The sequence below is a fragment of the Peromyscus californicus genome, unplaced genomic scaffold (genome assembly GCF_007827085.1).
Source record: "Peromyscus californicus insignis strain IS unplaced genomic scaffold, ASM782708v3 Scaffold_16__1_contigs__length_79575227, whole genome shotgun sequence".
In the NCBI taxonomy this organism is placed as follows: Eukaryota; Metazoa; Chordata; class Mammalia; order Rodentia; family Cricetidae; genus Peromyscus; species Peromyscus californicus.
The window spans coordinates 42751639-42766785 of NW_026294458.1; the positions used below are offsets into that span (position 1 = coordinate 42751639).

Genomic DNA, 15147 nt, shown 5'->3' on the forward strand with positions numbered 1-15147 from the left:
TTTTCAGAGCAAGGGACCAGATACCAATGGCCCAGGTGATCCAGCCTCTGAGAATGCCTCTGTTGCAGTTTCCTCAGAGTTCTACATCCAGAATAGCTTCAAGGCTGCTGGCTGAGATAGCCCAGCCTCACAGACTAGCTAGCCAGGACTTAGCCATTATCCTAATTTTTTCAGGGTCTCTTAAAGATGCCAACTCCCACAGACAACAGGAAGCAGTCTAAAGAACACAATGCCCACATTCCAAAGAGACAGGGTATGTGGTTTTTGTTTATTCAACGGGTTATAGATGTTTATCATTGTTTAGGGGATATATAGAAATATAATAAAGGATAAAACAACAACTGTTAACTTCAAATACTTTGTATTGGTGTGGATTTTGGTATACTAATACAAATTTAAAGTTATTTTTGTTATACTAAATATATGTTTCTACTCTTGTTTGGGATATTGTACTTATGGATAATTAAGAAATGCAGGTTAGTAGTTAATCATTTATAACAATAAAACTTGTAGTTCTATTAGGTATGTTTTCAAGGTTAAACAGATATATTTAGATAGATAGGTAGTTTTTAAACACTTCAAAGACCTATAGAATATGACATTTAAAATGTTTTGTTAACTTTGAGTTTTTCATAACAATGAGAACATCTGCTCCTGGTAGCACCAATCTACTTTATGAAAGGATAATGGGCATCGAGAAAACTCCTTATGGAGTTTGCTTTCATTGTGGCAAGGTTAGTCACTGGGCAAGAAACTGCTTTTGCCTTGACTGTTGACAGTATGCTGTGCAAACTGGACAAGCAGAAGACAAAGGAAAAAGTGTTGAACTTTGCCAAGATAAGGCATGACAGCCCTTCAAAATTCTTGCTTCATAGAAAAGTCTGCCAGACATTCTACAGGACACACAGGAAAGCAGCTCCTAAACTTTGCCAAGACTAGGCAGGACAGTCCTTCAAAATTCCTGCTTCATAAAAGAGTCTGCCAGATATTCTAGGCCTGTAGGCTGAAGGTGGGTGCCCCAAACATTGCACAAGAACCTTGGGTGACTGTTCAGGCAGCCAGATGTCTGTCATTTCTATAGATTTGGAAGTGGCTTGCATTGCACTTCCTGTTTACTCAGGTAATATTATATCCTTCTGGTGTCTTTGTTGGAGTTAAGGACTAGGTAGTTATAGTTGTAGTCTTCATTAGTTATGATAGAAGATAAATTAGATACAAAGCTTTGGACTCATGAAGATAGAATAAATAATGGGATATTTTCTCCAAATATGCCAAATACAATTGGACTGGACATCGTAAATGTAATTCTTACCTGATAATCATTCTTACTGTTTATAGTTTTGTTAAGTTAGAGTTAAAATCTTTCCTTTTCATTTAGACAAAAAGGGAGAAATATTGTGGAATAATCTTTTTGTACACTGTGAAGATCTTTCACTTGGATTGGTTTAATAAAAAGCTGAATGGCCAATAGGTAGGCAGGATAGAGAGAATGCTGGGAAGAAGAAGGTCAGAGTTGCCAGCCAGATAGAGAGGAAGCAAGACATGCAGCAGACAGGTAAATGCCAGAAGCCATGTGGCAACATGTAGATGAATCAAAAAGCTTAATTTAAGCTATAAGAGCTGATTAGAAAAAAGTCTAAGCTACAGGCCAAGCTTTCATAATTACTAAGAACTCTCCATGTGGCTATTTGGGGACAGACAGGCAGGACAGAAAAATCTGCCTACAAAAAGATATAGTTTGATTAGTACAAAGGAGTCCCAAACTGAAAGTTGAATTTCTTCACATCATTGATATTTCAGGCACTTGATTTTAAGTCTCAATATAATGATTTCAGACATTTAATTTATACACAGGAGACTATGATAGAAACATGCTTCTACTCTATCTTGAGAGTGCTAAATAACATGGCACTAAAGTTTACAGTGGGCAGATGAGATGGCTCAGCAGGCGACAGAACACACTGTGCAGCAGAGCCTGAAGATCTGAGCTAATGCCCAAGGCCCTAACAAAAATAGATATGATGCTGTGTATTTGTAATCTCAGCATCCCGACATCAGCACGATGGGAGGCGGAAGCTGGAAATTAGTCTAGGAGCTGGAAGGGCAGCTAACCTGGAGCACATATGGTGGCAGAAACCCCAAATAGTGGGTCTCAGTAAGGTAGAAAGAGTAAACCAACTCCTGAAAGTTGTCCTCTGTAGAGAGACGTGCACGGCCGTGCCTCGAAGATGGCGCCGGCGTCTGGCTTCCGCCTTCCCGATGGGTGGGTGTTCTCTGGGATAAACAACTCCTTATTTGGCTTGGGCGTGGAATCTGGCTTGCTTGCGTTTGTCTGACCCTATCGGCATTGTCCACGTGGCACTACGGGATTGGTTGCCCAGTGGCTATAAAGGGCGTGGGCTGGCTTTCCCCGGGGTCAGAAGATTGTTCAAGGTTCCTGAATAAATGGCAAAAAGAAGAGCTCGGTGTTGTGTCTTCCTTGCTGGTCGAGGTGGTCGCAACAGTCCTCTGACCTTCATACGCACGCCTTGGAACACATACACGTGCGCGCACGCACGCGCGCTCACACACATACACACACACACACCATACAGACACACAAATAATGATGAAAATAATGACAATAAATAAAAGAAATAAGAATTTAAAGTTGATAGCACTATTTCACATGGGACACAAGAGAAAAGTTGAATGATGCTTAGAACTCCTTTAGCTTCTAGATGGCTCCACCTTTTAGAAGAACAAAAACCAAGCACACACTATGAAACTGAATATAATACACACTTAAGTTGTGTGTTGGGTTTTGTAGTTGTTTATTCAACAAAAGATAGCAAAGGTTTCAATTCTTTTCTAAGCCTTTCATCTTTCTAATAGAGAAGTCTTTTCTGATAAGAGCATAGATGTGCAATATAAGACCCTTATGCCAGTTTTCAAAGGGACATCTGGCCATGGAGGGAACCTGATGGCCCAATGTGTTTGAGAAATGGAGTGCAGTTAGGAAAAATTCTTTCCTAATTGTCCATGTTCCTGGGTGGTACTAGTATTTAATGACTCTGGAAAACAAGACTACCTCTGGCATGTGTTATGCAATCACAGAGATAGAGCTCGGGTTTAAAAGAAGTTGTTGGTGGGTTTCATATATTACTGTCATCACCTTAAAACTTATAATATTTCTTTAATAAGGGATCCTCTGTTATCATCATACATTGTGCCTGGAGAACTATGATGTGTAGAAGGGCTTTTAAAGAAGTGCAGTATAATCAGTTGCTTTCTTCTGGCCTTTGAGAAGACACAACATGAGAAAAGCAACATACCATGCACACATGGGCTTGATAGGCAAATCAATGTGTTGGAAATTTCTAGGTGATTGCTGCAAAAGCAAAGACAAGTGGACAGAACTCTTTCTTCTTCTTCCTTCAGGCTGAAAGGCAGATGTGCTGGGAAGTGAACCTTGGCCATGTAGAAGAGAACATGCTAGGGGAAAGCTCAGCAAGGGAAGACAGAACTCATCTCCTTGCAAGACCTGGTGAAGGAAAACTCTTCTGCAAAACCCTGGGCTGCTTATCTTGCATCAAAGACTTAAAAGAGGAATTATTTTTTATTCCCAAGGCCCTTTGCATTAGCACCATTTCTCCTAGCTAATGCACACCATAAATTCTTGTGGGGTGCTTCACTATAATTTTTTTAAAGTAGAATAGCTGAATAATGAAAAGTTCTGAGTACTGGAGATTTGCACATAGGAAGCATTATTAATTTGCATTAAAATGATCTAAAACTATATTGAACCAAATTTTACCTTCAATGATTTTCAGAACGCTCTAAGTCTTGTGTAGCCTCAAGGTCATCTTTATGAACACTAATTATAGTATAAGTCTATAGATGCTGGGACTTGAGTAAATCTATAATAACCTCATGACAAACTCCTGAAATTGCATTTTCAAAATAAATTCCTGAGGCACTCTAATTTCTCTGTAATTTATCTTCATTACGAAACAGACTACAGAAGGTGAAAATAACTTTTGCAAATGTTCTCATTATTTGGGAAATGAATATGGACACATCTGCTTTTGAAGAAATAAGTAAAAAAAACTAGAAAATACTTTTACACCTTCATATTTTCAGTGATGAAACATGCTAAGATTTAAAATATCATGTTGATGAACCAATTGCAAAGCTGTGAAGGAATCCTGTAGTTAAGAGTGTAGATTTTATGTTTACCTGCTCCGATAACTCTCTCAATGCGAATTCTTGAAGGATCAATCTCTTTTGCAAATTCATGGACTGCTAAGGATGGGTCTTCATAGGTGTCTGGATCGATGTATGTTTTAATTCCTGGGAAGCGCACTGAAAGAAAATATAAGATTGATTTAATTTAAGAGTATTTCAGCAGGCATCTATCTTGTGAATGTCTAAAGGTGGGAGTGGCATACAGAGGTAGTTACTTATTAATTACTTAAATTTCTCATTATTTTCCCTTCAGGTTGATGCCTGCATAAAAAGGAAAACAACAGAGAGCTCCTACAGTGTATAAATTCTCTCTCTTGCCGGGCGGTGGTGGTGCACGCCTTTAATCCCAGCACTAGGGAGGCAGAGCCAGGCGGATCTCTGTGAGTTCGAGGCCAGCCTGGGCTACCAAGTGAGTTCCAGGAAAAGGCGCAAAGCTACACAGAGAAACCCTGTCTCAAAAAACAAAAAACAAAAAAAAAAAACAAAAAAAATTCTCTCTCTTGCTCTGCTTCTTGGCTGCCACAAATTGAACAGCTTTTGCCGCAGGGTCCTACCTCTAGGATATATTACCTTACCATAGGTCCACAAATTCAAAATCAGGTAGCCACAGACAGAATTCTATGAAATCCTGAGCTAAAAATACATCCTTCCTCCTTAAGAAATCTAATGTAAAGAAACAGGAACATTACTGTGACTAGACTGGACCCTATGGTTCAGAGGCTTTCGGAATGGTTTATAAGTGGATCTGAAAAATTCTGACCAAAAGTTCTGGGTCTGTAAGGAGAGCCTAATGGTAATTCTGGAGGGAGGTCAGAAGACCAGAATGCAGGCAGGAATGCCAAGAGTGAAGACCATATTCATGGAGTTTCTTATAGGAAGAACTGTATTGGAAATCTGACTAGAGGACCTTCATGTTACACTGTGACAAAGAATTTCCACAACTTTTGTTCATGCCCCAGGGGAAGGCTGAAATGAGAGGTCACCAAAGGCAAATTTGGTGGAGGAAATTTCAAAGCAGTCCAAGAAGGCTCTGACACAGTTGTGCTGGCTACTTTTAGTCATATTTATGGTGAGAACTGTGATTTAAAAAAAATTAGAATAGAAGGGCTTGGAAGACAAAAAATAACCTCACAATTTGGTCAGAAAGAATTAAGTTTAAATTTAAAGACAAGAGGGTGTGGCTGTTAAAGAGATTAGAGCCATTAAAAGAAAGCTGTGGACTTGGCTTTGGAAAGTTAAGGTGTGCCTTAAGCATTTCAGGACTGAGCAGGATTCTACCCATGTTAGATTCTAGAGAATAAGTGCATACACTTACTTGAAAGATATTTCCTAAGAGGCAAGATCTATTGGTGTAAACTATTCACCTAGGATAATCTGGGTAGTTATTTCCTTAAGATTTATTTCACTTTTCTCAGTCATCTTCACCCTAAGAGGACTCTATACTCATGGTTCAGGCTGACAAAAGACCTAACATTATTTACTAATTCTAATTTTGTAATGATGAATGTAGAAGAATCATTAGTAAGGTCATAGAGACTCCCCTCAACTTTCAAAGAAAGCCTAGAGATCCAGTCAATGTGTAGAAGATTTGGTATTACTGTGGTAATTGTTGATAGGATAATGTATAAAGTTATGATAACAAAGGTAAAGATGAAATAGAGATTCCAGAAAGCTAGAGATTCTGGGAATACGGAATACCTGTTGAGAAATACTATAGGCAATAGGCAGAACCAGCTCAAGAAAGTGGTCAAGTGTGCTAAAAATAGAGAGGATGCGATACCCAAGTCCTTTGCAACTTATGTCATTCTACAACATGACCTGAATCCTAGACACAAAGCTACACGATTTAATGTTTACTCTGTTATATTTGCTTTGTATTGTTCCAAACCTTATTTGGTATTCTGTATTCTCGGCTTTTGGAATGAGAGAATTTATTTTGTATCACTCTATCTGGTCTCTGTGACTCTGGCTTCATAGGAGATTTTGAACTTTTCAGCAATGGTGAGCTATTAAGACTTTAAAGACTGGGTTCTAGGAAAAAAATGCATTTGATATTGTAAGGTGCAGATGAAACATTTCAGAATGAGCAGTAGAATGTTATGGTTTAAGGAGATATGTTTAGATGTGAAGTCGATGGAAGGTGGACTCACGATGGTTAATTTTGATTGACAGATAGATTGAGAAGTGCTTCAGAGATTAATAAAGGTCTTTGGGTGTATCTGTAAAAATGTTCTAAGATAGTCATTAAAGGAGAAAACTTCCTCAAATCTTGGTGCAATAATCACATGGGCTAGGGTATGGCATGGATAAAGGAAAAGAGAGGGAAGCCCACAGCACAGGCAGTCTTTTCACAGCACACTCTGCCTCTTCTCTACCATGAGTTGAATGTCTCTGCTCTATCATACCCTCGATGTATGAGAACTCTGAGACCATGAACAAAAGAAAGCTTCAACCTAGAAGGTATGTGTGTCCACTATTTCGTCACAGTGATATCAAAGTATCTATCACACAATGGAAAATAAGTGGATGATAATTTGGTTTTGTTACATCTCAGAAATTCGAAGCCATACTAATTCACAATCAAGTGGGTTTTTAGTCTCACTCACTTTCTTACAGGAAAATCATACCCCCCCCCCCCAAAAAAAAGGAGCTTAGAAGAGGCAATAAGATGTTCATTATGTTCATTAGTAGCTGTAATTTGCTTCATTAATTATTCTGTGTTCATTGCCTTCATTTATTACCTTTCACCTAGGACTTCTTAGTGCTTTGATATGCACACATGAGAAAATCAGCATTTTAAAAAATAGTACCAAAAAAGAATACTGCCAGGTTTTTTTAGACCTGACATTGATTCTGAAATTCTATGCTGTTCCTGACTTGTCACAGTTTAAATATGAGGAAAGAAGAGATAGCTTGTACCTCTATGTTATATTTATATTTTCATAGCTTCTGTGTTATACTCACAACTTAATCATAGTTATAATCTTAAGTTTAGCTCTAATTCTGCTGGAGAATGAGTGTCAGCTAACCAGATATATGGTCATGTTGAAAACATTAGAGACAAATAAAAGTCCCATTACTAACTCACATGTAATTTTCACAATTAAGCTATTTCTTTAAAGTTATAAAGCATTCCTATACAATAGCTAGATAACAATGCTTCTTCTGCAAAAATGTGATATATGTAATTTTGGAAAAACCTTGGCCCAATGAGTCCCGATTGTGACTATCAGGTTTACTACTTTAACTCATCCCTGATTTCTTCAACACTGGTTTCTTTTTCTTCACTTCCTTGGCGGCTTCAGGTTATTTTCAATAGGTCTTGCTGAGCCCATCTGGTTTAGTTTATGCTAATCTGCTGCTTGGAAAGCAGATAATAAATACCTCAGAAGCACTGTTTCTCCCTGCACCTCAGTACAAAAGGCCCTGCAGTGAATCTTAAGGTTGCCCAGCATTAGTCATCCCACCAGGTGTCTGCATCCAGGTTTTTGCAATCTGTTTACAATGTTCTGAGTTCATCTCAGGCCAGGTCTCTCAGGCAGATGGTACTTAGACCACTTTTAAAAGTGATAGGTGCCTTAGAAATTTCCCCAAACCATCTCAGAAATTTATAATATCTTACTTAAACCTTTTCCTGTCTTGTGGGGTGATATAGACGGGAGGGGTGCTTTTAAATTTTTTTTTTTTTGCTTAATTTAAAACAAAAAGGAGATTTAAATAGTTGAGCAAGATGCTCCATATATTATCTCTATACTTTGCTTAATTAAAGAACATTGCTTTCTTGTTAATTCAGTGTCTCACAATAGAAAAACTGTCTTGACAAAGTAGTTTGCAATTTTGAGGTAAAGGTGGAGGTGGGTGTTTGGGAGGAGAAAAGGGCAATTATCAAACCAACTATAGTAGTAATTATAGCTTGCCTAGGAAGAGATCTTCAAATGAATATAACCTTGTAGTCAGCATGGGGCTTCATACATATTCTAAGAGTTAAAGAGCTGATATACTTTTATAGTGCTAATGAATTGTAAATTGCTTTGTTGTATGATTAAATGACAATCTCTAAAAAAAGGCATAAGGGTTCCTCAACACATCTCTATCTAATGCTGCACTAAGTAAAACCAACTCATGTTCCAGGGCCATTGTGATGGTAAATAACTATATACAATTAGTCACCAGGTATTTTTAGTAAATTCAATTTGTTGGGTTCTCCCACAAGCATTGAAGGAAAGGTAATGTCATTTAATGAGAAGCAGGTGCAGTTTCCACCCTAAACCTGGAAGCTAGATGAAACCCTTAATGCCAGAAGGTTGGAAATGCATTTCTTGTTTGCTTGCTTCCAGGGGATCACAAATGTGAAGGGAGTTCTGAAGCTTGCAGGAGGATGCTCAGCAGAGGCAGAGCAATGGCGGTACTTACGGTGGCCATTCTGTAAGTGTGTCCTTCTCTTCTCCTCTGATTTCATTTTGGCCTTTATGTACCATTGACACCTTACAAAAACAGTAAACAAAAGCTTATTTAAGAATTATGTGATATAAGAATACAAAATAATTAGAGACCTGGAGACATGGCTCAGTGGTGAAGAACACTTGCTACTCTTCCAGAGGTCTTGAGTTGATCCCCTACATCAGAGGACGCGCAACTACTTGCACCTCCAGGTTCAGGACCTATAACACCCTCTTCTGGCCTCCATGGACACTTGAACTCCTATGCATATATCCTTCTACATATACATGATTTACAACTAAAAATAAAATGTAAAAAAGAATACAAAACAATTAGAATACACATCGTCCCTAGACAAAGTTCTTGTCTCTCTTTATAAAGACCAGCTTAGAATATGTTTACAATGTGAAAATGCCCCATATAATGCTTTACATAAAAGTTAGCACCAAATAGCATGGTCAAATATACTGATTCAAAAGATAGGATTCATATAAAATATTTCACCATCAGCCATAAAATCCCTTTTATATCTGACTTCTAATAATCACATTTTTTTAAAAGCATCAAAATAAAAAAGGTTTTGAGTCAGAATCTCAGAAATTTAGGAAGTTAGCTTCTATTTTCAATGCGTTAGCATGGTGGCTTCTTTCTTAGGAGTTGAAAATTTGTGGGGGAATGTTCTGTTCTTGCATTGCGTAGTTGGGCTCTTATGACTATATCAATTCAAGTAGCTTCATCAACATCCATGGGATTTGACTGTTCATAAAATTTATAATTCCAGTTAGTTAAACAGAATGCATCTATAGGACATAGTGCAATTTTTCAATGTGAATTATGCCTGTATTTCTAGGGTAGTTTAAATATTCATCCAGATTTGCTATTTCCATGGAATTACTTTCATTGGATGTCTCTCTACCAAGGTCCGTGAGAGGTACTTCAGAATGACTGTATTAGCTAATGTAATCAAAGTAGTTCTTTCCAGCATGTAAAGTATTTAGGCAATTTCTGATGTTATAAAAATTGGCAAACATAGAAATTCAAAGTTGAGAATGATTTAGTGTTCAGTTTTCTTTGTTACTAACTTCTCTGTTTAAGTGGCACTGATATTCCAGTTTAGGAATTATGAAGACAGGTAACATTTGATAACTCCTTTCAAATTTGTTAGGTTAAATTTTGTCCACAAAGATTGCAGCATTTTAAGTTTGTAACATTTATAATCCAAAGCAATAATTTTTACTGTAAAAGGTGAATGTTCTTATAATGTCATCACATTCTCTCTTGCAAAGAACAATTCTAAGACAGTGATGATCTTTGTCAGAGTAGAGACAAGTGAAAGAAAAAAAGTATCTGAGGAGTTAAAAGGATGTGGGGGATAAAATGAAAATGAAAATATTTGGTTATGTGAAATGTCACAATGACAACGTGATTGTGTTATAAAAATACTGCTAATAACTTATATATTGATAACTGCTTAGTAAATGTTATCAGGAGAACACTAAATATAATAATCTTTTCTAGTACTCATTTACCCTCTATAAAATAAATGCTGTTGGCAACTTGTGAATCTTGGGTATGGATATCTTGACATAAATAATTACTTCCTCATAAAATTACACACAACTGAAAGTACAATGATATCCACTATAGATTTATTAACACCAAAGATACAAAACATGTATGATCTAGACTATGATAATTTAAAAGGATGATTAATTTTTGACTTCACAAGATTCTTAATTTCCATTTTGAAAATTTCTTTGAAGATGTTTAGGGTACAATATTAGATGGCTTTTATTTAAGAGGAGTGTCATATTTGTCTACAACAACAAACAATATACAAAAACCCCTATAAATCATGAAGTTTATTTTAAATGTTCTATAAATCCACTCTATAGCCACATCAGATATACTTATAATATATGTTACCTACATCGTATAGAATATGAATTGAGGCCTTTCTCCCCATCTCATCGTCTCTTTCTGTCACCAGGGATGTGAACGGCATACCCAGATTTACTGCCTGTGAATATTGGGCTTTGTCTGCTTTAGGGCTTTCTACTAGGGTTTGGTGCTTTATACATGGAGTCACCTTGGGTGTCTATTGTTTGTTTTATTGGCATTATTTGGGCAGTTTGAAATCATGGCTTTGGAATCTTGTATTATGCACATGTTTCAGATTATTAATGTAAGTCTTGAGGCATTCTTTGTTCCCCTACTGATATTTAGAAATGCTTCGAGTTTTGATTGTTGTGAGAAAGCATAATTACCAAATCAATTTGGGAAGGAAAGCCTTTATTTTTCTGCTTACAACTGTCAATTCATGCTCTATCAGTGAGGGAAGTCAGGACAGGAATCTACAGGCAGGAACTGAAGCAGAGTCCATAGGGGTTCTATCCTCACTGGCTTGTTCCTTGTGGCTTATTCAGCCTGGTTTCTTAGACATTCTAGGATCAGTGCCTAGGAGTAACACCACCCACAATCAGCTGGGTGCTCCCATATCAATCTGATGTGACCAGTCTGGTGAGATTTTCTAACTGGGTTTCCTCTTCCCAAATGACTCTAGCTTGTGTCAAGTTGGCATAAAACTAATCAGCACAATCAATGAATACATATTTTTCCTTAGAAGAATGATCTGAAGATACTTCTGATAAATAAATGTCAAAGATGATTTCAAAATAAGTTGCTTGAAAATAACTTCATATATGATATCTTCATTCTTATTTGTGAAGTTTTGATACTTGGGTATTGGTAATCATCCAAACACTGTCATACACACACACATGTATGCACATACACACACACACACTCACACATACACACATACACTCAAACACACATACACACACTCACACATACACACACACATGTAAACACACACACATGCTCACACATACACACACATACACTCATACACATACACATACATCCTCACACATACATACACATACATTCATACACATACACACACACACTCACACATACACTCATACACATACACAAACAATCACACATACACATACATTCTCTCTCTCTCTCTCTCTCTCATAAAGTGTGGTTTTTCACGGAGTTGGGGATAATTGGGATAGACTCATTTACCTCCCAGTGATGAGGAAGAACAGAGTGAGGATGACCAGGAGCGTGAATCCCCCGACGGCTGCTGTGGCTATTACCAGGATCTGGCCTTGTTCTGCTGCCATATCAGAAGCTGAAACAGAGACACAGGCGACACATATGATGCTGGTTATTTATTTTAAATCACACCAGATTGACCTTTATTTTAATAGCACTTTAAATAACCCAGCTGAAATGATATTTATATAATGTTTGTAGAACTGAGGTCATCATACACAGCACCAAACTTTCTTCTTTCTTAAAAATATAACTAAAATATATGAATTCTTAGTGCTTCCTTTTAAGATTGAATATGAGTTGCATCGATCAGACTTTGCAGACTCGTTTGGCAATGGTTTCTACAACATGAAAAGACTATGCTGAAATTTAAATTAATAAATTAAAATAATTAAATTTATATTTAATATATATTTCATAGAACTAAGTTCAAATATTAAAGATGTGCATTTCCATATTCACAGCGCAAGGATATTCATGTGTGGACAAGGATACAGGTATATATGTGTGTACACATGTATATATATTTGATAGATAATAAGTGGGGGGAAAGGAATACTTAAGTGCTTTGTTTTTTCTTTTTTGATAAAAAGGTCAGATATCACATATAGTAACAACATACTACTTTTTTTCCTATGTGTGATGTTTAGTATGAATTGTCAACTTGACGGACCTAGAATCATCTAGGTGATGCTGGCATCTCAGCATCCATGTGGGCAATTATTTTGATTACATTAACATTTATTGTAGGTGGAATCATTTCATGGGCTGGGATCCAGGAATGAATGAATGGAGAAGGGGAAATAATCACCAGCATTCACTCATTTGCTCCATATTCCATGATTGTGCTATGGCCACCTGCTCCAGCTCTTTCTTGTGGCCTGGACTTCCCTTCCTAAATACAGGTACTAGAGCCAAAACATACCTTTCTACTTAAGTTACTTTTGTCAGGGTGTTTTACTATACAAAGAAATAAATAAACTAAGACATTGGCAAAATTCTCTCTCTCTCTCTCTCTTTCTCTGTGTGTGTGTGTATGTGTTTATGATGCTAAGGTTTGAACAGGGGGCCTTGCACATTATAGACAAAGAAAAAAAAAACCTCTTGTCTTAAAAACTGCAGCAGCTACATGTCACTTATCTTTCAATACATTGATTGGTTCAGTTCTTTATTGTACTCTATTTCTCTATTACTGTTTTCTACACTGGATAGTATGGGAATTGCTTACATATGATGTATATACAGACAGAAACATCAGAGTGAATCCCTTAATATCTATAATTAGTGTGTTAATTAAAGAAAAAAGTAGTGGTAAAGAAAGTGAAACCCAGATTAAAGAGTTTCCTCATGTAAACTTTTGACCAGAATCCAGGCTCTCAAATTATAAATTTCTTTTCCTTCCCATGTTATAAGTACCAATAATAATTCATCCATCAGTAGTCTAAAATATTAATCAATAAGTCCCATTATTATCCTTCAACTTGACTAAAGCACTGTATTATATTTCGTGTGTGTGTGTGTGTGTGTGTGTGTGTGTGTGTGTGTGTGTGTGTGCGCACCAGTGTGTGTTTGAGTGTACATATGGAGGTCAGAGGACAATCTTGGCTTTTGGTGCTAGTCTTCTGCCTTGGTGGAGATAGGGTTTCTCATCATTCACCACCCTTTTTTGGGACTACCTTGATATATACATTCCCTAGCCTCCAGGAGTTTTCCTTTCTCCACCTCCCATCTTTCTGTAAGGGTGGCTATGCTACTACATCCATCTTTCATAAACATTCTTGGGGACTCAACTCAGGTCATCAGGCTTGCACAGCCTCCTCTTCTAGGGAGTATCAACTGTTGGCTTCAGTAAGAAATCAGTCAATCAGTCACACCATTTAGGAGACTTTCCAAATGTCATAAAAAAGGGGCACGTTTGTTCAGTTTTCAGCTAAAGAAATTTATTAAACATTGGAATTAGAATTTAGTCACCATTATTTTATCAAAGTATTTTTAGGCAGTTTTTATAATGTTACATTTTAGTTCTTAATCTATTCAGAAATGAGTTAAATAGTTGCATCTTATCCAATAAGTAATGGACTCAAGCTTTTTATTAGTTTTTCTCCTAGTTTTACAATCTTCAAAATACCACTGATATGGGAATTAACGGTGTGCTCTTAAAATGTCGTATTTTCTCACTGAAAATTATCAAACAATAAATTTTTTAAGTAATTGATGTTTCAGAAAACATTATAGTTTTGAAGATAAAGAAGATGACCTTTTTAATGGAAGACATTATTTACTTACATCTCCTGTGCTCATGAAAGATATTATCTAGTTCAAGACTTTTCAGCCTAGAACAAATATTGTCACAGCAGTCAAGTCTCTAGTGATTTATTGAGACTTTATTCAAAGCTCAGATGGGAAATAAGATTATGTACTTGACTGGCTTGTGGAAATCAGAAAGTTTGCCATAGAAATTTATGTTTACTTACATAATAACTTAGTTAACTACTGATTTCATTAATACATCTCCTTTTGCATACTTCTGAATATGTGATTGTAAGCTGGTTTTGAATTAAAATTTTAATTGTTTAAAAGAATTCATAGCCCTGTATAATTATTTCCTAAGCATGTATACTAGCAAAATTAAGCATTTCTGTATAAAGAATAACATACACACCATACTCAACACAGTTGAAAATAATGCTTAATGACAGTCACTATTTTACTGGGTATAAAATAATATAGACAATGAGGGTAGTATGATTAGGGAAATATGACAAACATAAATACCCATAATCACTTATAGTCTATGTATTATTTAATAAACAGACATATGTTCTTAGGTCAACGTATAGAGTTTAAAAATATTATTGAATGTATGTTCATGATCCACAGGCTTATGTCAGCACCATTGTTACTCCTAGTTAAGTAGTTCTGTTTCTTGTCAAAACCTACACATACTGGACAGAGAAAAGCTGAGAGCACAATACTGATTTGTCTGTCTCCAAGTCCTAGCTACTGAAATATTTTAAATGACCCTTTTCACTAACAGGAGAACCTACTAGACATAGATTTTCTTTTGTTTTACAAGAATCATGCATGCCCTTGTTTGCCATTGATTTTAAGTCTATAATGTGAGAGTGTTGAATTAAATATAATTGTCACATTCTGCCAGAGAAATGTAACTATGTTATTGTGTTTTTCATGAGGCAGTAAAATATTGGAAAGAACACAATTTCCAACATGGAAGTAGGAGCCATGGCCCAGCTTTGTGCAGCCATTATTATACTTGGTGGATAAGTTCTGTCTTTATGGGATTAGTGCTGGTCCATCACACAGAGCTCTGATTTCATCTCAGGGTAAACT

The 15147-nt window shown here is 36.5% G+C and overlaps 1 protein-coding gene across 3 annotated transcripts in view; it reads right to left on the bottom strand.

Moving 5' to 3' along the window:
* The window catches only part of Epha6 (EPH receptor A6), a 935524-nt gene that overhangs the window by 296969 nt on the left and 623408 nt on the right, over positions 1–15147 (bottom strand). For 2 of the 3 annotated variants that reach the window (XM_052740946.1, XM_052740947.1), the window contains 3 exons: positions 11764–11872; positions 8641–8711; positions 4219–4344 (listed from right to left, as the gene is read on the bottom strand). In XM_052740946.1, the coding sequence (XP_052596906.1) occupies positions 4219–4344; positions 8641–8711; positions 11764–11872 (306 nt within the window). Of the gene's footprint in view, positions 1–4218; positions 4345–8640; positions 8712–11763; positions 11873–15147 lie in introns of those variants that run through there. The other variant, XR_008218857.1, reaches the window with a different exon arrangement.